Genomic DNA, 24,602 nt, shown 5'->3' on the forward strand with positions numbered 1-24,602 from the left:
ACAAGGTCAGGCGTGGTGGCTCATGCCTGTAATCCCAGCACTTTGGGAGGCCAAGGCGGGTGGCTCACCTGAGGTTATGAATTCAAGACCAGCCTGGCCAACATGGTGAAACCCTGTCTCTACTAAAAACACAAAAATTAGCCAGACATGGTGGTGTACGCTTGTAATCCCAGCGACTCGGGAGGCTGAGGCAGGAGAATCGCTTGAACCCGGGAGGTAGAAGTTGCAGTGAGCCGAGATTGGGCCACTACACTCCAGCCTGGATGACAGAACGAGACTTTGTCTCAAAAAAACAAAACAGAACAACAAAAAAAGGTGATACAAGCTGTCTGCTCTGGTCGCTTCTTTGGGTCTTCATTTCCTTGTGAAGACTCCCATGTACACCTAAATTCTTAATAAGACTTGCGTGCATTTCTCCTGTTAATCTATCTTATGTCAGTTTGATTCTCAGGCCCAGCGGCAGACTCTGAGAGGGCAAAGGAGAATTTTTCCTTCCCTGCACCCCATCCTAGGCTGTGAGCTCTCGGTGGGGTCCCCTATGCCTATGCAGGAGGTCTCAATAAAATCTGTGAAAGTGTGGATGGAAAGGAAGCGACAGGATCTGGATCTTAGTGAGCAGGTGATGTGGGAACCCTAAACCATGGCCCACAAGAGAGGGCTGAAGCGACAGACAAATTCTAGCCAGAAGAGAAGCCTCAGGGTGTGTGGAGGTCTCCAAACACTGAAGAGCTGCCATGAGGATGATAGATTAGCAGTGTGCTGTGTGGTCTCAGCGGGTAGGAAAGAGCCAGGATTGATGAGTCAAAGTTCCAGGGAGACAGATTCAGCTCAAGGGCTAGAAGAGTTTTCACACAGTCATGGAAAATGCATTGTTCTGGGCAGCAGTGGGTCCCCCATCCTTGGACACGCACGGTCAGAGGCACACAGTCACTGCACGAGGCTATCTTAGCAGACTTGAACCATGGTGAGCATTTATACTAAAGGGACATTAAGGTCCCTCCTGCCCCAACTGAACTCTTCTGGCTGTAACACTCAGGAGGCACTCATCCACCTGCACATGGATCCCTCAAGCTCTCTCTCTGTGCACGACACAGACTGTGCCTCCCCGGTTCCATGGGAAACTCATTCCTTCCTGCATGCGCTTCAGCTTCACCCCACGAAGTCTTTCTGACCCTAATTTTGGTCACTTCTTTACATGTCTCCCTATCACCCACTGCTCTGCCTCAAGAGCACATATCACAAGTCAAACCAGGATATTTACTTTTCTTTTAATGACATCATCAAGCCCCCAAAGGCAGAGAAGGCTGAGAGCACCCTCTTTCCTGGAGCATGCCTGGCATCGCACACAAAGCCTGACAGTTCACACTCAGTCTATGAATGGCAACTGTGCCTTCCGTCTGCCTCACCCAAGCATTCTTTCCGTGGGTATTTTTCAGAGAATTATTTGTATAACTTTTAACGCCTTGTTCACTCTATCCTGGACACATGAGTTTGTCCTCATTTCTCTTAAGTGCCTCAGACCAGCCCTACTCAACATGTGGTCAGCAAACACTGGCTACTGTTTGCAGTGAGATGAGTGCAGTCATCGAGAGTGAACGACAGCAACCTGAGGACTTAGGGCTGTTGACTCTTGTAACAACAAAAAATGGACTTGGATTTGGTATCTTTTTCCTCCTATTCATTTGTATTGTATGTTACAAATGTACCTATCTTTGACTTACGGGGCGGGGCGGGGAACTGGTCTGTCACCATAAATAGTTTGAGCAGCACTGCCTCAGGCAATATTACTTTACTAAATAGTAAGAACAACAAGTCCTCTCATACTAATTAATAGATATGGGCAGTCATACGTAGAAAGCTGAAACTGAATCCCTTCCTTACACCTTATATAAAAATTAATTCAAGATGGATTAAAGATTTAAATATTAGACCTAAAACCATAAAAACCCTAGAAGAAAACCTAGGTACCATTCAGGACATAGGCATGGGCAAAGACTTCATGACTAAAACACCAAAAGCAATGGCAACAAAAGCCAAAATAGACAAATGGGATCTAATTAAACTAAAGAGTTTCTGCACGGCAAAAAAAAAAAAACTACCATCAGAGTGAACAGGCAACCTACAAAATGGGAGAAAATTTTTGCAATCTACCCATCTGACAAAGGGCTAATATCCAGAATCTACAAAGAACTTAAACAAATTTACAAGAAAAAAACAACCCCATCAAAAAGTGGGCAAAAGATATGAACAGACACTTCTCAAAAGAAGACATTTATGCAGCCAACAGACACATGAAAAAATGCTCATCATTGCTGGCCATCAGAGAAATGCAAATCAAAACCACAATGAGATACCATCCCATGCCAGTTAGAATGGCGATCATTAAAAAGTCAGGAGACAACAGATGCTGGAGAGGATGTGGAGAAATAAGAACACTTTTACACTGTTGATGGGACTGTAAACTAGTTCAACCATTGTGGAAGACAGCGTGGCAATTCCTCAAGGATCTAGAACTAGAAATACCATTTGACCCAGCCATCCCATTACTGGGTGTATACCCAAAGGATTATAAATCATGCTGCTATAAAGACACATGCACACATATGTTTATTGTAGCACTATTCAAAACAGCAAAGACTTGGAACCAACCCAAATGTCCATCAATGATAGACTGGATTAAGAAAATGTGGCACATATACACCATGGAATACTACGCAGCCATAAAAAGGATGAGTTCACGTCCTTTGCAGGGACATGGATGAAGGTGGAAACCATCATTCTCAGCAAACTATCACAAGCACAAGGACAGAAAACCAAACACCGCATGTTTTCACTCACAGGTGGGAGCTGAACAATGAGAACACTTGGACACAGGTGGGGAACATCACACACTGGGGCCTGTCAGCAGGTGGGGGACTGGGGGAGGGATAGCATTAGGAGAAATACCTAATGTAAATAACGAGTTGATGGGTGCAGAAAACCAACATGGCACATGTATACCTATGTAACAAACCTGAACATTGTACACATGTACCCTAGAACTTAAAGTATAATTTTTAAAAAAACATATATATATAGAGAGAGAGAGGGGCAGTAAGACTGTATATAACCCAGATCCTGGCAACAATGGCAAAGTTCATTTTTCCTTCTGATATTAAGTCTATCTTCCTCACATAATATGGCTCAAACATGAAAGAGAATCCTAAAAAATATATTTTAGGCCGGGCATGGTGGCTCATGCCTGTAGTCCCAGCACTTTGGGAGGCCATGGCAAGAGGATCACTTGAGCCCAGGAGTTCGAAACCAGCCTAGGCAACCCAGGGAGACCCAGTGTCTCTAAAAAAAAAAAAAAATGGAGAGAGAGAGAGAGATTTTAATTATTTTAGAGCAAGCAATGATTGCCAAAGGCCAATGGCGATTTTGACCAAGATGAGAAAAGTACCCCGACATAGGATCACAACATTGGCCACTGTGTCCACTGTCCTTGTCCTTAGGCACATTGTGATTCTAGTTTGCACAGCTTTGAACACAAAGAAATGCAAGGTGCTCACAAGCCAAGGACATGAATACTTTAATAAGCATGATATTACTTCTGTCTTACAACTGACCCTGTTAATACACACACACACACACACATATAAGGAACAGAGTCCAATTTAACTGTGCCCACCCACCAGCCTTCCACCCTAGCATCACAGCTCACAGCTCTGCTCACCCGCCTTCCCCCACTGCATCTTCTATTACACCCAAGTGGGGGCTTAGCAGCTGAACACACGCCCCGTACCTCTAACTCTTGAAGCTAGCTTTTTCCCTAAGGATCAGCTGAACTTGGCCTTATTTGCCTATTATTCCACCAAAGGTTCATTGGTTACTGGTATTACTGCTTCTCATCACAACTTTACTGGTTTGCCCTTTATCCACTCACCAATCAGTAGAACACAACAGGTACAACACTGCTGGCAACCACAGACAGGAAATGCTCACAAGTGCCCCAAGGACCTCCCAGGCTGGAAGCAGGGGGGCATTCCCAAATCCCCAAGAAAACACACCAGGTAGTAACTAGTTCACGGGTACTCAACTGGAAGAGAACTACCAGCTAAGTGAACATTAAGCAATACTACCCCTGACTCCCTTCATTGGGCACAGAGATGTCATCATAAATTCCTAACATTGCTACTGATTCCTAGTGTAGACAAAAACCTCATTTCATAATGAATCAAATTATTGTGAAACAGATATTATAATATATGAAAAGTAGAGCAATGGGAATCGGCTTTCCTAAAAAGCAGGTGACAGGGTAAGAAATTCAATTTTATCTCATGCTGGTGGTTTATTTGAAACAAGGCTCTTATCAAAACCACACAAGGATGACCGGGCAGCTGAGTGGACTGCTTAAAATAATTCACCATGCTGGGTGTGGTGGCTCATGCCTGTAATCCAAGCACTTTGGGAGGCCAAGGCAGGAGGACTGTGTGAAGCCAGGGCCTCACAACTTTACTGGTTTGCCCCTTATCCACTCACCAATCAGTAGAATACAATAGCTACAACACCGCTGGCAACCACAGATAGGAAATGCTCACAAGTGCCCCAACGACCAGCCTGGGCAACATAGGGAGACCCTGTCACTACAAAAATAAATTTAAAAATTGGCCAGGTATGGTGACACACGCCTGTAGTCTTAGCTACTCAGGAAGCCAAGGCAGGAGGATGGCTGGAGCCTAGGAGGTCGAGGCTGCAGTGAGCTGTGATTGTGCCACTGCATTTCAGCCTGGGCAACAGAGCAAGACCCTGTTTCTAAAAATAAAAAACTCACTAATGTGACATGCAAGTGACGTACTGATAAAAGCTGAAAGCAACCACATGAAGGCAAGGGTATGACAAAAACAAACTGAAGGCCTAAGACATGTAGCACCAGTACCTTTATTGAAACAAAATCAGCTGGGCACGGCGGCTCACGCCTGTAATCACAACACTTTGGGAGGCTGAGCAGGGCAGATCAGCTGAGGTCAGGAGTTCAAAACCAGCCTGACCAATATGATGAAACCCCATCTCTACTAAAAATACAAAAATTAGCCAGGCATAGTGGCATGCACCCATAATCCCAGCTACTCGAGAGGCTGAGACAGGAGAATTGCTTGAACCCGGGAGGCAGAGGTTGCAGTGAGCCGAGATCGCACCACTGCACTCCAGCCTCGGCAACGAGTGAAACTCCGTCTCAAAAATAAAAAAAAAAAAAAAAAGAAAGAAAGAAAAAGAAAAAGAAAAAAAAGCAACAACATTTGCAAAGATCTGCTGCCTTAAAGAAAAAGAAAAAAAACAACATTTGCAAAGACCTGCCCCCTCCCCTCCCCTTTCCTCTCCTCTCCTTTCCTTTCCTTTCCTTTTTGAGACAGAGTCTCCTTCTGTCACCCAGGCTGGAGTGCAGTGGCATGATCTTCACTCACTGCAACCTCCGCCACCCAGGTTCAAGCGATTCTCTGGTCTCAGCCTCCCGAGTAGCTGGGATTACAGGCACATACCACCACGCCCAGCTAATTTTTGTATTTTTAGTAGAGACGGGGTTTCGCCACATTGACCAGGCTGGTCTCGAACCCCCGACCTCAGGTGATCCACCCGCCTCAGCCTCCCAAAGTGCTAGGATTACAGGCGTGAGCCACTGCGCCTGGCCTCTGCTATTTTCTGTCTTAGGAGAAGGCAGAGTTTTGCTGCTAAGCAAAACAGACCTTCACATTTCAATTCTGCTGTTTAAAAAATTTGAGAACTTTAGCAATTCTTTGAAATCACACTTCTAATTACTAACATTATGAAAATGAAGCAATTTTTAAAGTGACCCAGGAAGAATAGCCAATTGAGTTTTTTAAAATTCCAATTCTTTTGTGCACTGGACACAAAATGAACATTAACTTTTCCTGCTTCCCCACGAAGCCACTTTGCTTTTTATAATTCTAGATCTCTTGGAGCACTCATCAAAACTTTACTTGGGGGTAAACCTGGGGTGCTGGCATCCAACACAACCTACCCTTCAAATAACTCTTGTTTCCACCAAAATAAGAAAAAGGTGGCACAGAGCTGAGTAAAGAGATGACACATTTCAAAAAAGTGTCTAAGCCTACAAGAGTTCGTGACAGCTGACTGCCCACAGCACAGCACTGTTGGGAATCTCCAGCAGCTGCCCTCTAACCAAATGGCAGAGCAGAGCAGCTTTCTGAGGGGTCAGGCGAAGAGGGCCAGCCACCTCCAGCTCTTTCCTCCCACCTCGTCCTCATCTCCAACAGTTTCTCTCCAGAAATAACTAAGGAGATCACCCCCAGGGAGAAGACAGAGGCATGACACCTACAAGCTGCCTATTTATAGAAAGTGTTAACACTCCTCAGGAAAAGACACCAGAAATCTCCTTGGAAACGCCCAAGCCTGTACTCCCTTTGGAATTCTAGTCTGCTAATACCAATCACTGAGTAACCACCTTTAAAACAAAACCAAGGTCTTTGAGGTACTTACGGTTTCCCCCCAGGGATTCCTGCCAGGTTTGGAGGAATGGTAGGTACTCTCATGTGAGGGGGAGGATCAAACCCCACCTGGAAACAAAAATAAGGCATTGCAGACTCAGTTTATTGCAGCAGGCACTTTGTGAACATCAATACCGTTCATTAGAAACTCACAGATCCCCAAAGCAACATAAATGGGAACAGTAACATGGCCTAGTGTTTTTCTTTTTAATTACTATGCAAGAGGTAATATAAGCACCCCTGAACGCCACAAGACCCACTTCCTTTTTGGGAGGTAGAGAGGAGATGTGATCTATTTGTGCACTGAGAACCACCTCCCCATGGTAAATACTTCCCTTAGACTTGCAAGCAAGTTCACAGAGCAGTATGTTGTATTAGGATTTCTCAACCTCAGCACTATTGACATTTGGGGCCAAACAGTTCTTTTCTTTGTTAGGGGCCGTCCTGGGCGTTGCAGGATGCTGAATAGCATTCCTGGCCCCTACTGTTTATGTGCCAAGAGGAATCCACACCTGCCCCCCCCCACCCCCAGTTATGATAATCAAAAGTGTCTCCAGATATTATCAAATGTCCTCAAGGGACAAAATCATCCCCAGTTGCATACATGGGTCTAATTTAATGCTTAAGGATTCATACATGGATTCCCTACTTTGTGCAGCGTTAAGGACAGCATGTAGTCTCTCAGCTGACCACCTTACTTTCAACACTTTGCCCGCCACTGCACAGCCTCTCCTACAAGTGCAATATCAGGAAAAACAAATGAATCTTAATGTCACCGCAAACTAGTGGAGGTAATGCTATGTGAAGAGGGGACAAGAGAGAAAGGTAGAGGACATTTTTCAAACAGCCAAGAGAAATGACGGTGGGACTTTATATCCTTAATGCAATCAATGATCACAGAGCCAATTCTACCCTTCAAATGCAGTTTTGTTTCTTCTTGTTCAAAAATTAGATCATTTGCACAGTGGCAAGAGGCAGGGCAAACAGACGAGAGACGGCCTGCCCCCGTGGTTCAGTCTGTCCAGAATTCTACCTGTTTACAGAGACCATTGCTTATATATAAGTCATGCTATTGGGTTTAAAGTGTAACATAGGCATAGAAAGAGAAAGCGATGGCTTCTCAGACATTTTTTCCTAAGGTTTAATGAGAAAAAAAAAGTTCAAGAAAATGAATGAAAAGGCTTCTGTGAACCACTCGAATCATTTCGTCGCCTTCAAATAAAAAAAGTCGACTTTGGTGGGAGAAAACCAGATGTCCCCTGAACCACTGAAGGAGCTTCTAAACACTGCCTTTTTCATCCACAAAAACAGTAAAACAAAAAACGTTTGGCCCTCACTTAATGAAGCAGCATGCTGATGAAAGCTGACAAGAGGAAGGTGAGTGTGTGGCTGGGACACTGGGCGTCTTTGTCTCCGAGGTGTGTGGGGCTGGCTGCTCCTGCCCACGCAGCGCAGAGAGGCCTGGCCCCAAACCTGACAGCGCTCAATGGAGCATGCAGCGTTCCTACCCCAACCACAGCCCACCCGACAGCGGCCTACCATGGGGGAGCGCCCGTAGGCCACCACGGCGGCCGCGGCGGCTGCGGCGCTCATCTGGGGCGACATGTTGTGTAAACTGGCGTAGGCAGCGCCTGGGCTGGTCAGCTCGCCGTTCATGCCAGCGTGGGGGACCATCCCAAAAGGAGCAGGGTATGGGCCGGGCACTGCCAGGGGTGTCCTCAAGCCAGCTGCTGAAAGGAAACACAAGCCGCACATCATTCAACTGACCCACTCCATCAAACCTGACCAGCAAGTCTGGCCTCATCATTTGTTAGTGTCACTCATGGGGAGAGAGAAAGAGGTAAGGCTTCTAGGGGAGGGGGAAAATCACCTCCAATTTATACACTGGATCCCTCCTTCCCCAGAGCGAATTCATCTCCAGGAAAGAAAAGACTCCAGGGGAAGCACAACCCACACATTTTCTCATTTGTGTAAATGGCAGCACCAGGAAGCCAGGGGAATTAAGCGTATTCCATACCCAATTTACAGAGGGCAAACCAAGGCACAGGCACCAAGTGTTTACCTGACTTAATCTCAAAAGAAGATTTTCTCGATAAAATCCAAGATTTCTCTTTCAGTCCGAACTTTCCATTCCCTGGTACCAATTCCAAATGAAAATCCAATCCTGGATTTACGTAAACCAAAGCACGGGTTTAGGAGGAATATTCTGTTGCCTATTTTCCTTTGGGCCCAGGTTGTTGTTTTTTTCCTTTCCCACTGGGGAATATCAGGTTGCAAATTATGAGTTTTTTAAGGGCTGGAGTCGCAGAGAAACCCTCCTAATTTCTACTGCAGGAGAGACCACTGATTCCTGAAGCCTCCCCTAGCAGAAAACCAGCAAACTATAGTCTGCAAGGAGCACGGTTGGGCCAGCCAAGCCGCTGTTTCAGCCAGTATTAGCAAAGTCAGACGCACAATGCTAGTTAGGTAGGGAGGCTTGTGTTCAAAATAATTATCAGAAACTTTACTGAAGTCCCTAGGATTTGAATTATTTAAAACTAAAAGAAGGCTGGGCAAGGTAGCTCACGCCTGTAATCCCAGCACTTTGGGAGGCTGAGATGGGCAGATCACCTGAGGTCAGGAGTTTGAGACCAGCCTGGCCAACATGGTGAAACCCCGTCTCTACTAAAAATACAAAAATTAGCCAGGCGTGGTGTCAGGCGCCTGTAATCCCAGCTCTTTAGGAGGCTCAGGCAAGAGAATCGCTTGAACCCAGGAGGCAGAGGTTGCAGTGAGCTGAGATCGTGCCATTGCATTCCAGCCTGGGGGGACAAGAGCGAGACTTCGTCTCAAAGAAAAAAAAAAGAAAAGCTGAATGTAAACAGTTGGAGACTGAACAGAGTGCAGCTGCTGAAACCCAAGGACAAACATCTGTTTCTTATCATGGCTTTTTCAGAGATAGGAAGGAGGGTGGCCCTAAGTACATTTCATATTTGTAGGGCAATTGCGTCACAACATTAACAGACAACAAATCAAGCTGGGAATGGGAGAAACCAAACAAAGCACAACAAGAGGCGATGCTGTACCCGCTTGGTTAACGAGGGGGTCTATGGCTGGAGGCTTGCCGAGACCTGGACGGAGGCCTGGAGTGGCGCTGGTGCCCGGCGTTGGCATGTCGCTCCGAGGCGTTGGTGTGCTGGATTTCAGAACAGGCGTGCTGGCTTTTTCATGCTGGTGTCATTAAACAAATTAAATGAGTATTATTTTTAATCCAAGCCATATTACACAATTTATCACAACAGCAGCTGGGACACTGGGCACCTTCTAGCTACTCCCTCAGCCAATTTTCATAAATCCACACAATGTTGACAGCATTAACTTGTGAGCGAGAAATGTTGACCTTTCCTCTTCCTGCCAGAATTAAAACTCGAGCTAGAGACACAGAACATGATCACACTTCTTCCTCCGCAGATTTTATTTTAAAAGTATTTTCCATCAGCCTTGTGGACTTTGGGTCTACGCCAAGTTAGAAAGATGACCACCCAGAGAATATTTCCCAGGCACTCAGAAACACATGTCCTGGCCGCCAAGTCCAAGGAAGACCCCTTTTCTTTTCTTTTTTTTTTTTTTTTTTTGAGATGGAGTCTCACTCTGTCACCCAAGCTGGAGTGCAGTGGCGCAATCTCGGCTCACTACAAGCTCTGCCTCCCGGGTTCACGCCATTCTCCTGCCTCTGCCTCCTGAGTAGCTGGGACTACAGGTGCCCGCCACCATGCCCAGCTAATTTTTTTGTATTTTTAGTGGAGACGGGGTTTCACCGTGTTAGCCAGGATGGTCTCGATCTCCTGACCTTGTGATCCACCCGCCTTGGCCTCCCAAAGTGCTGGGATTACAGGCCTGAGCCACCGTGCCGGGCCAGAAGACCCCTTTTCAAGTCTCCTTTTTAGGTAGCCCTGGGACTGAGACAAATGGTGAGAGAGAGTGGGGCCAGTATCTCAGAGACAAAAGCCCCAGGGCTAACCTTACCAATATGCTTAAAAAGAACAACACTTTGGAGTTAAGAGTCACTGCCCACTTGCCTACATAACCAAAGTGGACCCACCAGTGCAGATCAGAGACTGAACACCAGCAAGGGGCCTTTCGGAGTCCAGACAGTAACAGGGTTACAGGGCACCTTCTCTGGCCTTTCAACCTTTCATGTGCTTTACAACACAGTCCAAGAACCACTACAGTGTGGCAAAGAGCACAGGCTAAAGAGAGCTCTTTCTGACCTTGGATCATGAGCCACGGCTGTGTAGCCTTGTTAAGTTATTCATTCCTCCCAACCGGTAAAATGGGATAATGCCTACCGGGACCAGGTAAGGATTAACTGCAGGGTTGTTATGAAATATTATTGTTAAAAGATGATGCAGTCTACAAAGTTTGATGGAATGAGTGACCACATGAGTGGGTTCTGATGCACCAGTTCCTGGCTTCCCCTGGGGCCTCCTTTGTGCATCACTGATCTGACGAGCTCCATAATATCGGGGCATGCTCTATGACATGCCCCGATATTAAGGATCAGTCTACCAGGTAAATGACCAGCCTAAGAAAATGAAGACTTAAGAATCTCGGAAGTTTGAGGCCAGGTGCGGTGGCTCACACCTGTAATCCCAGCACTTTGGGAGGCCAAGGCAGGCAGATTGCCTGAGGTCAGGAGTTCAAGACCAGCATGGCCAACATGAAACCCTGTAATAAGCCAAGAATGCACCACTGCACTCCAGCCTGGGTGACAGAGTGAGACTCCATCTCAAAAAAAAAAAAAAAAAAAGAAGAAGAAGAAGAAGGCGGCAATGAACATGGATGCGTGTACACCCTCTCTAATGTATGGTGGTACCAGGCGTGGTGGTGAGTGCCTGTAATCCCAGCTACTGGAGAGGCTGAGGCAGGAGAATTGTTTGAACCTGGGAGGTGGAGGTTGCAGTGTGCCGAGATCACGCCACTGCACTCCAGCCTGGGCAACAGAGTGAGACTCCGTCTCAGAAAAAAAAAAAAAGAATCTCAGAAGTTTGAACCATTTGTCAACTGGGAAGTTTCAGAGAGCTGTGTGGCAAAAACACATCCCCCAAGTAAGACGGCAATGAGGCTGGGCTTGTAATCCCAACACTTTGGGAGGCTGAGGCGGGTGGATCAAAGAGGTCAGGAGTTCAAGACCAGCCTGACAAACATGGCAAAACCCCATCTCTACTAAAAATACGAAAAAAAAAAAAAAATTAGCTGGGCATGGTGGCGCGCGCCTGTAATCCCAGCTACTCAGGGGGCAGAGGCAGGAGAATCGCTTGAACCCAGGAGGCAGAGGCTGCAGTGAGCTGAGATTGCACCACTGCACTCTAGCCTGGATGATGGAGTGAGACTCCGTCTCAAAAAAAAAAGGAGAAGAAGAAGAAGAAGAAGGCAATGAACATAGATGCGTGTACACCCTCTAATCATGGCCGAAAAGAGACGACTGAGAGGGGAAAAAGTAAACCCTGAATGGTGACAAAGAACAGAAGGATGAGTTTCACTATTAAACTCTTAAAAATACAACCCTCAAGCAGCAAAACCCCCACATTTCCAATACTTCAGAGTCCTCCAGTCCACAATGAAAAATACACTGCCAAACAGGCAAGTGTCAGTTTTCTTTACCTACCAAGCTCATTTCTTTGGATTTCAAAGAAGTGGAACTTGCTGAGGAGGCCGTGGAAGCTGGACTGCTAGAAGCATCCTTCTTTAGCAGGCGATTTTTGTCGATTCCATTTTCCCGAGGCGAGTGGGCAGGGCTTGCTCGCGGAGAAGAAGGGTCCTCAACAAGCATAATCAGAAGTTTTCATGATTTAGCTTGTAACAGACAGACTTTTCCCTTTCCACACTCATTCTCTAAATTTAAGGACAGAGCTGAAAGTCCTTCGGGTTGGGGTTGTACAAGGTGACCAACACCATGTTATAAATGAGCAATATGGTGTCGGCAAACATCCCTGCAAACATGCCATAAAAAAAACCCCGCAGTCATATCCCTCTTTGTGCCTCAGGCTTAAGAACTTTGCCTAAAGGGCACTGGAAGGAAAGGGGAGCCAAACATCCAACTTAGGCATTCAAAAAGTCTAGAGAAATATCTTTTTTTAAAGGAAATAAAACTTTATGTCAGTTAGACCATTATTACTCCATACATGAGCAACCATTAACTTCTTAATGTAAGAAGTTGCAAGAGGTCCCGCCACCGAGGGGGCTCTACTTCCTTCATTCACTGTTAGTTTTTTTTCCTAACATTATTCAAATCATTCTGAAGACAAACTTTGATGAAAAGAATGGTTACCTCATTAGACACATCCACAACTAAGTTGTCATCGCTTTTGTCACCATCACTGTCCTGGAAAAAAGAAACAGTAACGCCATTTACTAAAAGCTAAGGATAGGTTTGAGGCACAGTTAGATTTCTTTCTATAGTTCCTGGTGGCAGACAGACTAAAAAAACTACCTGGGACAGGCCTGCAGGCTCTCTATGAGTTTGCCAGCCCTAGTAATTATTATCATCTTCCCCCTCTTCTCATCTGACCTGGGGCTAGGCAAAGCTTCAGGCAGGAATTCTGTAGCAGTAGCAAACCAACTATCCAATCACAACTTGTTTACAGGTGATGGCAAGTTGCAAATACTTGGCAGATTGTAAGAGCTCAGTAAATGGTTGCAACAGCTGAATTTCTCGAGGGCTGAAATCTCTAATTTGAGATCTGCACACCCTTATATCAGAGTTTTTCCATATGATTTCAAGGGAAACCATTTTCCCATGGGATTACTAGTTAATGCAAAAAAAAAAAAAAAAAAAAAAAAAAAAAAGAATCCCGCAAAGCTAGCTGGTGGATCGAATAAGCGAACAAAACCCAATCTTTTTCTCTTAAGTAACAAAAAAGTAAATTAAAAATAAACCTTTTTAGCAATCAGCTTGAAGTATTTTTGGAAAGATAATAGATGGCAATATTTGAAGGGCAATGGCATTCTGCAATAGGGCTCTCATTGTCCCTTCATAAAGCTATCATATTTACTAATCAGAGGAAACTCCAAGGTAGCACTGGGTTTGGAAAAGATTCGGAAAAGCTGTTCAGCCGGGCACGGTGGCTCACGCCTGTAATCCCAGCACTTTGGGAGGCCGAGGCGGGCTGGTGGATCGCTTGAGGCCAGGAGTTCAAGACCAGCCTGGCCAACATGGTGAAACCCTGTCTCTACTAAAAATACAAAAATTAGCCGGGTGTGGTGGCGCATGCCTGCAGTCACAGCTATTCAGGCAGCTGAGGCACAAGGATCGTTTGAACCCAGCAGGTGCAGGTTGCAGTGAGCTGAGATCGTGCCACTGCACTCTGGCCTAGCCGACATAGCAAGACTCTGTCACAAAAAAATAAATAAAATAAAGCCTGTTCAATTTAATGATGTGGGCTGGGCGCGGTGGCTCAAGCCTATAATCCCAGCACTTTGGGAGGCCAAGGCAGGTGGATCACGAGGTCAGGAGCTCGAGACCAGCCTGGACAACATGGTGAAACCCCGTCTCCACTAAAAATACAAAAATTAGCTGGGTTTAGTGGTGTGCATCTGTTAATCCCAGCTACTCGGGAGGCTGAGGCAGGAGAATCGCTTGAATCTGGGAGGCGGAGGTTGCAGTGAGCCGAGATTGTGCCATTGCACTCCAGCCTGAGTGACAAAAGCAAGACTCCATCTCAAAACAACAACAACAACAAAAAAAAAATTCAATGATGTGATCATCCCTACATCAAGTTTGAGGCAGGCTGAAAAAGTCTACCTTCTTAGCCAAAACGTCTCATGTCCTTTAGGGCAGAGTAATACATTATACAATGTAGGCATATGGAAAAAGCAGGACATCTCAATGGGATTGAATTCTTGGAAAGGAAAAGGTCCTGAATTTATGATCTAAACAATTCTTTTACTGATACTGTTGTCAGTGAAGAATATAGAAATAATATCTGAAAAATATTAGTACAAACAAGTGCAAATATTATCCACATTGGCCTTCTAAAGTAGGCCCACAAATCTAGTCTAGAAAGTTTACCCTCAACTCTAAATTCAGGTCTTAAATGATTTGTTTCCTAATCATACCCAGAGCACTACACGTGAGAGACCCAATTTATTTTCTTCAATAGCGTGTTACAAGATATATTTTAGCCATGGTTACAGGGACACCATGCAATTCACTAGTAACAACTTCAAATTACAACCAGTGAGGAAGCCTGGGTAATCCTAAATAACAGTCTACTGAAATAAATATTTTCATGCAATAAAGAACAAAACTAATACTAACGAAAATCTGTTTTCTCTTGGTAAAGCCCACAGCAAAGCACAAATGTTTCCAGGTATTAAGGGTGGTGGTGGTGAAAAAATATAAACTAAAAGAGTTTCTCTTCTAAAAAGAAAATTATGAAAATGGCTAATTTAGTACACATAAGGAACTAGCAAAAAGTAGCAAACTATTCCTTTGTTACAATGGAACTCTGAAGTGAGTTTACTGTAATTTAAATCTTAGCTTTGTACTGGACACTTCTGCAAATATAAACCTTCACAGGACAGTACATGTCTGTCATCAGTGATCTAAGGTCTGAGGCCTCTGTTCCAGATTCTCCAACATACTCTCCACACATGGTCCCTAACCATCTATCCAACCAGACAAACCTAGTACATGCAGGTTACAAAACTACCACGGCAAGCTTTATGGATTCTAGAGCACTCATTACTAAATAACTTACTATACACAACAGCCTCATGAAGGGCAATTCAGAATTCTACATCAGCAAATCTCTGCATGTCATAAACCTTCCAACTTGCTTATTAACACTGAAAGTACACAATGAAAGTACATGCATGGGACATCAGCTCTGGGCAACAGGCAAGGGGAGAATGATATGTGCTAAAAAGTGTTGGGCTAGGGTGGGGAGAACCAACAGCTTTGTTTCTTAGTATGTTATTAAAGCATAGTGCAAAGTGTGAACCAATTTGAGGATCTCTGGTAAAATAATCCAATACTGGAGGTGGGTTTGCGCATCTTAGCATTGTGTCGAAGAGCAGAGATACTACAGCTGGCTCCAGCAAATCACTGGGATGTTATAAGAGTTAAATGAAATAATCCATGTAAAAATCACAAGGTACCTGGCACTAACTCCAGGTGGTACTCAAAAAGATGTTACCTATCATCAGCTATAGGCTTGGGCCAGCCAGCAGGAGACACTATCCTCTGTCTAGTGTTTAGACCTCCACATAGCCTGCACAGTAGATACCTCTTCCTCCAAGGGCATCAGGGACATAGCCCCATTTCAGCAACTTTACTTTCATACTGTTCCTGAGAATGCATCCATCCTGAAACAGACACTCAGGGACACACAGGCAACTCCAAGTCATACATCGGCTGCAATGTTTATAACCCTGAGAACAGAGCCAATGGCCATCTGGCTTGGTTTGGTTTCCTTTTGAATGGGGTTTTAGCTGGATCTGTGACAAGAGCCCTCACTCCATCAACCAGTAGAGTGATCTCATCTACAGAATTTAAACAAGATGCCTTTGGGGTTTCTTCCATTTTGACCATGAACTTAGATCACTAGAATGCTCACTATGGAAGACATTGAGCTCTGCCTTGAGAAGTACCATGAGCCTATATTATCAGAACAGCATCCACAAAGCTTTTGTGACACTATAATTTTTACTCTATTTTAGCAGGAGTGGCTACTAAATTCACAGAGTCCAGGACAAAATGAAAAATGCAGAGACCTTATTCAAAAATTGAGAACGCAAAGATGGTGAGATCAGAGCATTACACCAAGGGAGGCGGGGGGCCTGGGGGACTCCTAACAAGAGCAGGGCCCTGAGCAACCACACAGCCCACAAAGCCAGCCCTGCATTTTCATATTCCCTTTTGAGTAACAAAGGCAGGAAGTCTAAAGCTTAACACTGAGCCTGGCAGAAGCATAATTTACAGCCCCAAAGGGAAATACTATCCTACAATGTAAGAACCTCTCCTCTTTACAGTATTATTTTTAAGGACATGGAATTATCACTAAGATCTTAGAGTACACTTGGATACTCAGGTGAGCAGTAAGCAAACAAATATTATTTCAAGTCCTTTAATTACTTACATAGTGGCTGGAGTCCTTATCATCCACCTTCCTTTTCTTGATGTCATTGGAAAATTCAGGTCCATTTCTGCGTTTATCTGTGCCTCTTAGACTGTCTGGGACCAGGAGGGAATTACTCTGTAAGACAAAAAAATTAATCAAAGATTTCTTCCCAAGCCTCTTTGTACACATGAAAACCCAACCTCAATGTGAGAACTATTTTTGAAAGGTGATACCTACACAGCGTTTCATTCCATTTAATTCATCTCATCTAAAGACTTTGATGGCAAACATATCTACAGGTTTACACACTTAAAAGGGAGACCCTGACTTTGCAATCAAACCATCCAAAGCTAGGTGGATTCTTCAGGCCTCCTTGGAAATGTGCTTCTGTTCTATTTACTGTTTGAGAAATAGGAGCTTGCTGTGTTGTATGTGGATGTGTTTTTATTCTTTCCCACTGCGACTTCCTGGTCAGGAATACGAATGGCCTATGAGCAAATCTTGAGATTACTCTATTAGACATATTCTTTAACTGTAAGAGTCAATGTGTACCACTCTAAAAAGGCACAAAGGAAGCGGTGGGATTAACAGCATGGTTTCCTAAAAGGCAAATCACATTTTCCACAGCAACAATGAAGGAACTCTTTTGAATTCTTTTAATTTATTGTTGAAAATAAGACTTGGTGTTCCTCGCCAATAGCACTGAAATTTAAGATCTAAGGGGGGAATTTCAGCCAGTGAATCTTCAATAGCAAGGCCAGCTCCCACACACAAAAGCAGGAACAAGGACTAATCTTTTCCACAAATGACACAGGATACTTTCATTCGCATATGCCGAGTAGAACTGTTGACCCAAAGAAAACAGGCATTTTAGATATTTTGGGGTCACATGACATGATCTGACATCTCTTCAATTCCCATCTCCCCTCAGGCTAAAGCATCAGAACATGTTACAATGAGTTCTTTTAAGTGTGGGATTAGCATATGCAAGGGGGCAATTTGTTCAGTGATGTGTTACTGCCCTGAACAATGTTGAATGAGCTGTGCAAAAACCTCCTTTCACAAAGCCCAGATAACCCCAATCTCTGAAAGATGTTTGAGCACTAAGAGGACAGTGTCCAGGGCCAACAGACAATTATGTTACCTTTCTCTGCCACAATTTAAAATAGAAGGGGTTGGGGGATACCTTTAAGTTAGACCACATCTAATGCAACAGTATACAACAGGAGCAAATATTTTATGGTATCTTTTTAAAAGCCCTGAGTTTCATTCCTAACCAGCCAGAGGTAATCAGCCAGGTGGCCAGCCCTCAAAGCTCCCCTGAAAACCATGGACCCCACCATGGGAGGGTTGTCCCCAGCTCAACCATATGCAGGAGGAAATCAAAACTGGGGACCAGAAGGCAATCCCAAGCCTCTTGGCCCGCCTCAGGGACTGACTCTAAAGGAGCTGGGCTCTTTTATTCATGACTGTTCAAGCTACACAAATGCCAGGAGGCTTAGATAAAAGCAGCTGGGAGGGACCAACGCAATTCAATATAGAGAAGCTCAAAGTAATGTCTTTACCACAGTGTTTGGGGCTGAAAGGTGAGCCGGCTGGATCCCTGAACTAATTACCTAGATACATGTCCGCTAAAAGCTAACCCCTCCAACCCAGACCCCCAGCTGACAAGGCTGCAGGAGACCTAACTCTTGCAAAGTGCTAACACGCCCTCTGAAAAGCTGGGCCGGGGCAGCAGCTGCTTGTTCACACATGGGAAACGTGTTTAAATACACCCCTCCTAGTTTACTTCAGCCCCGAGGTCTCCTCCTCCAGACTCTGAGCAGCATCCAGGGCAGGGCTGTATCTTATTCAACTTTAAATCCGCCCAAGTACCCAGCAAAATGGGGCACAGAGGCTGTGTGTGCTGACCAGTTTTAAGTTCAAGTCTCTCTCCACAGCCTTCCAAGCCCTGCTGCTGTCATCAGCACTGCGCATCCAAGCCACAGGGCCATTCCAAGACAGCTTCTTAATGTCTTGTTTTTTTTTGTTGTTGTCGTTTAATGATGTCAAGTGGTACTGTGAACGTAAAAGTAAACTACACTTCTGTTAGAAACAATACAATTTCTGTTAGAAACAATAACCTTTCCGTGGCTGGACCTTTAAGACTGTCAAGCTTTGAGGCCTCTGCGTCTATGTGTTCAAAGTTACTACTGTAATTTCCGCTTGAGCGGCTTAAATGAAGCTTATAATCTGAATAGGTTTTGAAAAGCTCTGAAAGTTCCTCTAAATGTGGTAGACAGGGCTAGTAATTAGCACCCCTGCTTATCTGAAAATGGGCCCCATTCAACAGCAGACTTCAACAAGTTACAAAACAAGATGCCTCATCATACCTTTGATGCTGTAAAACTGACTCAAAACAAGGCAGCAGAGTGTGGGCTGGAAAGGCCCAGAAACACCACACTCAGACCCAGGGATCCCTGGCCCACGCAGCTGCCGGACGCCCGGCAGGCTTTCCACCTAAAGTCTACCCCACCAAAAACAGACCGCTTCCTTTTACTCTTGCTCCCATGAACCCAGTTTTCTGTGTATAATTGCCCATGACTTCTTCCAGCCCTGACGCTGCTTTCATTGTTGTTCTTGATATAAGCAAACAGTTCCAGCCTAATGAGCTTCGCTGGCAGCAACAGCAAACATTCTGGTTTTTAAACTACTGCCTGGGGGACCCTTACCTTCATGATTCCCTCATTTGTTCCCAGAAACCCAAAAGTGACTTTGTGGGTACTGCATTTCTTGAGGTGTTTTTCCCTCATGTTGTGATTTCTCCTCGTGCACTCCCTACTGTGTGTTGCTTATGGCTCCAGGGTAGAATACAGTCATTTTGATGGCCATTAAGAGCTACTTTATACATATTTTGAGAATTCAGAGACTAAACCTGGGTATTGACTAAATTGTCATTTCGATCCTCCAAAATTTCGAATGCTATGTTGTCTGGGTCCAAGTCTAACAAATCGAGGCAACATTTATGAAGACACCATTTGCAAAAGAATGAAACAGAGGTTGCTTTGCATTAAGCTATTTGAAAATGGTCATGAGGCCGGGCACAGTGGCTCATGCCTGTAATCCCAGCACTTAGGGAGGCCGAGGCAGGCAGATCGCCTGCGAAAAGGAGTTCGAGACCAGCCTGGCCAACATGGTGAAACCCCATCTGTACTAAAAAAAAAAAAAAAAAAAAAATTAGCCGGGTGGTGGCAGACACCTGTAATCCCAGCTACTCAGGAGGCTGCAGCACAAGAATCGCTTGAACCTGGGAGGCAGAGGTTGCAATGAGCAGAGATCGTGCCACTGCACTCCAGCCTGGGTGACAGAGTGAGACTCTGCCTCAAAAAAATAATAAAATGAAAAATAAAAATCAAAAAAATAAAAATGGTCATGCTTTCTAAACACAGAAAATAACTGGAATCAAACCTGAGAAGAGGCCAAAGCAACCACTGAGACATTTCGTTCCTCTTCCTCCTCCTGCTCCTTTAATCTGGAGGACTAGGATGTCCAGAGACAGAGGTGATTTGCCTGAGGCCAAGCGGCTCTGTCCACCACCTGCTGATTCCCATTACCGCCAAAGTGCCTCCCCTCTCAGAAGAGTGATTTTTAAACTCAAGTTTACATACATGGAACACTTGTACCCAAAAACTTACTTGAAATCCACCCTGGCTCTTTCAACTACTGCACTTAACATTCTAATGTGACATAATACCTGACGCATGGTTTCTCTGACCCACCTCCTAACCAACAGAATGCCTTGCTTTAATCAGGTTAGATGTCTTCCATACCAAAAACAGAAACGTGTAATTTTTAAATGAACATTTTAAAGTCTACTTTAAAATGAACTAGGAACAGTCCCAAATTCCTGCCTTTCCACTCAGAACCCAAAATTAACACTGAAAAAGGCCTCAGCAGAGTGACAAAGCAGCCCAGGTACACACAGGCTTCATGGCATGCCAATCACCAGAGGTAATCATCCTACAGACCTATTTGCCACTGCAGACACCTCTTCCTAGAGTCTATATTTTGAAAGATTTTAATCTACCAAACAGGATTCATCAAGCAGAATTCATTTTTCAAATATTTATTTGCCAAATAAATATTTAATCGAGAATCAGCTTTTTGATCAACATGAGAACCAGTGTTACTATCCTGACTGATGTACTCTAATTCCAGCCAAGAAACCCAATGTTTTATTTCACCTTGCAGCTGGTAAAATGTAAATATCTGCCAGGATTTTTTTAAAGACTTTAAATGTTGGGCAGACTTCTATTACAAGTGTCCCAAGGACTGAGGTTTCTAGACTGTATGTAAGTTTTCATTTAAAATTAAAAAAATAAACAAATAAACAAAATCACCTTATTTACATCTTCTACAGAAACTCAAAATAGGAGTAATACAGCCCACGGAGGACATTACAAACCTGGGCAAATCAGCTGAAAACACATTGTTCAAAACAAACTGAAATTCTAAAACCAAATAATTTTCTACACCTACGTATGGCATACACTTGTGGGTACAGGGTCAAGTACCCTGTACATAAAGGGAGAAGCATATCTGAGAAGTCTAAAAGAAAAGATCCTCCTAGAATGCTCAGTATCAGAAACATAAAGAGGGTCCAAAAATGGGCAGAACTGGCATAACTTTTATATAGAAAGTACTTGAGATGATTAGATGAGGTGCAAGAACACAGAAACCATATACTCCATAAGAAGGGACTGGACTCTCTCTCTCACAAAAATCTGGAATTCTGTGAGAACACCAGATCTCAAGAGGGCATCTTCACTGGCAACAAGCAAATTGCTATTTATTAATATATGCTTCCTAAGGGTTACATCTAACTTGCACTAATAGGATGACAGAACAGAATGGCTATGACAGCAAAAGAGCTGGTCAGAAGAAAAGAGGAATGGCAGATCTTCTGATATTACAGCCTGTGTGCATTCTGAGACAAATTCTGAGCACAATTTCCTAACTCTGGGAAATTTTATTAAACACACAGCAGGATCTTTCCCTGTGGTAGCTCAATGGCCTGAAGGTAACCAGATAATTGGCGAAGTGTTTGAATTTCCTGGATGCAAGAGGCCAATATATTCTTTTAAAATAAAACAAAACTAAACATTCCAACACAATTATGAAACCATACCTTCATGTAAGAACTTACAATGTAAGTAGGTGGGTTGACTGAACCTCAGAGAGCACCCAGTGGCGTCAAAAGAAAATGTTAAGATTGGGACTCTGTATTACTTTATCCTGACCATTCAACACAAGTGATGTGTCTATTTCATGCTCCAAACACCTGTTCAAGACCAAGGTAGCAAAGACCCAGCCACTTCAATAAGGATAACAACCAGTCTTTATAGTCTTGTTCCAAGAATTTGACTTTTCTTTAGCAATTTAACAGTAATGGTTGTTCACATCTACTAACATGTTCTGGAAAGTAACCTCAGAAACTACTAAAAAAAAAAAAAGCAACTTTAATAAAATGCTGCCCTGTCAATGCTATCAAACACTAGTTACAGAGGCCTTCATGAATCCTAAGACCTCCAAGCAACTTCTCTGCCAACAAGTTCGAACCCTGAAACCACCAGCAGCAAAATGGAAAGGAAAACCCTTTCATGCATACAGCAAAAGCAAGACAGGTTTCCCTAATGCAAAAATAAAACACATTATTCAAATGGATTTCTTTAACTGCCATGCTGATTCCCCTTGGGAACTTTCTCCTCCCCGCAGGAAAAGTGTTTGTGTCAGAGGTACAGATTGGAAACTCGTGACACCTCATTTATCCTCAGTTACACTAAGGCAGTAGGAACCTAATTTACTAGCACACTCCACACTGACAATTAACTTCTCGGTGAACATTAAAACAATTAGGTAACGACGCACCCCATTACATCTGTGTGCCTTCTCCATCTACACCTGGTGTCAATTAAGCCATCACCCTGCGCTGTACTTTTTGCTACGGTCCAATTGGTCATTTACGTACTCTGCCTAACACTTCGACTAATGTATTTTTAACCCATAAAACTAATGAGATCCCCACTTGTTAACAACATGGACAAAGCTGAAAATCTGTCCACTGGCAACCATATCATATCTCAGAACCCTGCCTGTGCAGCCAGTCTGAAGGGCACACGTTGATGTTTCACACAGTTTAAATGCAAACTATGGGAAAGAACCAGTGCATTCCTGCAACTCGATTTTGCAGCTCATCACTGTAGAATCCAGGTGGGTGACTCAGTTAGGAGGACTCATGGAAAGATAGCCGTGCAGGTGACACACAGGGCCGGTTAATGTTGAGGCTGGACAGGGTGCTAAAACCACGATGCCTTCGTCACCACCCTCTCATTTGTAGCTGGCCCTTCTACCCTCCTCCAGGCAAAGCAAAACAAACTGGAGCAGACAATAAATACAATTATTTAAAATTAATTTTTAAATAACCTCATGACACTGCCATTCCCCAACTCAGGACCTAATCACAGCAAAAACAAAATCTCTATGTCAAAGCTTTTTTGAAAGCATGGTTTCTAAGAGCTGCTCAGCTGTTTCTGTGCCTCTTTGCTCTCCAGCCCCTGTTGAAATACTTGCTAATGCAAGAAGTGGCCCTGAAACTAAAAAGCCATTAGGTCAGGACTTGACTAAGTCATCTGTGTATCTGACAGCACTTACATTTATACCTCCTTATCTCAAAGATGAGGACACAGAGTTTGTTGTCCACCTATGTCCCAGTGAGGAAATGATAAAAAGATTATAGGGACAAAAGAAAAAAACCTGCTCACAATTGTAGGTTTTCTAATTACAGAGCACAAACTCAAGTCAAAAAGAGGTTTTGGAGGGAAAAATTGTTCTCTCACTTTTTGTTTTTTTTTTTTTTTAGAGTAAAGATGCCCTATTTTCACTGTAATCACAGTGAGATAAAACCTGAATGTTAATCCAGTCCCACCAAGGCCCCGATATCCACCTGACTTATTGCATCCACAGTAAACAGACACCTCTACCTGGTACAGGCTCCTGACAATCTAGAAACCACTGGGGCTTTCCTTTGAAGGGTTCACCCTATTCACAGCAGTGATGCCAACTTTCTCAAAGAAGAACCATTTTTTTAAGCAGAGTTTTAAACTTGGCCAGAAGGGAAACCTGCCCAGGAGACTGCTTAAGAAAACCTAAGTGTTTTCCATTGTGCCCAAAAATTGAAATTTTAGGTGACTCATCTCAGTTTTAGCCTTTATTTCCAGGCAATCTCTTAACATGTCAGGTCATGATTAATTCATAAATATTTAGGCAAAAACAGTACCTCCTAGGCTGTGTCTACTTTTGAGAAATTTGATTATCAGGAAAGTGATCACGTTAATAAGCAGCTGAGATCAGTTCCACGGTGCTGACATGCTGAGAACCAATGGTAACTGCCACCTTGGCACGTGGACCCTTCTTTCCATAACCGCCTGTGTAATGTGTATTTTAGAAAGGATGAGAAAACCAAGGCTGGGTGCGGTGGCTCACGCCTGTAATCTCAGCACTTTGGGAGACCAAGGTGGGAGAATCACTTGAAGCCAGGAATTCGACACCAGCCTAGGCAACATACTGAGACTCTGACTGTACAAAAATTAAAAGAAAATTGTTTTAATTTAAAAAACAAATAGGAGAGAAACCCAGAAGTAACTGCATTGAGTGTAATGAATGATGCATTCACTGCCGTCTTGCTACTCTGCAAACGGCGGTGGGAGGAGGGCATTCCCTAAGCACCTTCTATGCTGTCTGCTACCCTCCCACCTGAGGCCTCCTAACCCCCTCCCTGTGAGGCAACCACTACTATCACCATTTATAGACAGGACTAGGAAGGCACAAAAGGATGAAAAAGCCTTGCCTGTGTAGCCAGAATTCCACTAAAGTCTGCTTTTGTACAAAACTCATGTTCATTCTACCACCCCTGATGCCGCCATGGTTCCCATAGGCCTCCGGGAATGAATGTGAT

At 44.1% G+C, this 24,602-nt stretch overlaps 1 protein-coding gene across 5 annotated transcripts in view; it reads right to left on the reverse strand.

Moving 5' to 3' along the window:
• TLE1 (TLE family member 1, transcriptional corepressor) overlaps window positions 1-24,602 on the reverse strand; it is a 107,034-nt gene that overhangs the window by 22,444 nt on the left and 59,988 nt on the right. For 3 of the 5 annotated variants that reach the window (XM_008963852.4, XM_003811447.6, XM_008963848.4), the window contains 6 exons: window positions 16,628-16,744; window positions 12,817-12,870; window positions 12,154-12,306; window positions 9,572-9,716; window positions 8,046-8,236; window positions 6,499-6,575 (listed from right to left, as the gene is read on the reverse strand). In XM_008963852.4, coding sequence (XP_008962100.2) covers window positions 6,499-6,575; window positions 8,046-8,236; window positions 9,572-9,716; window positions 12,154-12,306; window positions 12,817-12,870; window positions 16,628-16,744 — 737 coding nt within the window. The remainder of the gene's footprint in view (window positions 1-6,498; window positions 6,576-8,045; window positions 8,237-9,571; window positions 9,717-12,153; window positions 12,307-12,816; window positions 12,871-16,627; window positions 16,745-24,602) is intronic. The other 2 variants (XM_008963855.4, XM_008963850.5) reach the window with 1 other exon arrangement.

Source organism: Pan paniscus, chromosome 11 (assembly GCF_029289425.2).
Source record: "Pan paniscus chromosome 11, NHGRI_mPanPan1-v2.0_pri, whole genome shotgun sequence".
NCBI classification, from domain to species: Eukaryota; Metazoa; Chordata; class Mammalia; order Primates; family Hominidae; genus Pan; species Pan paniscus.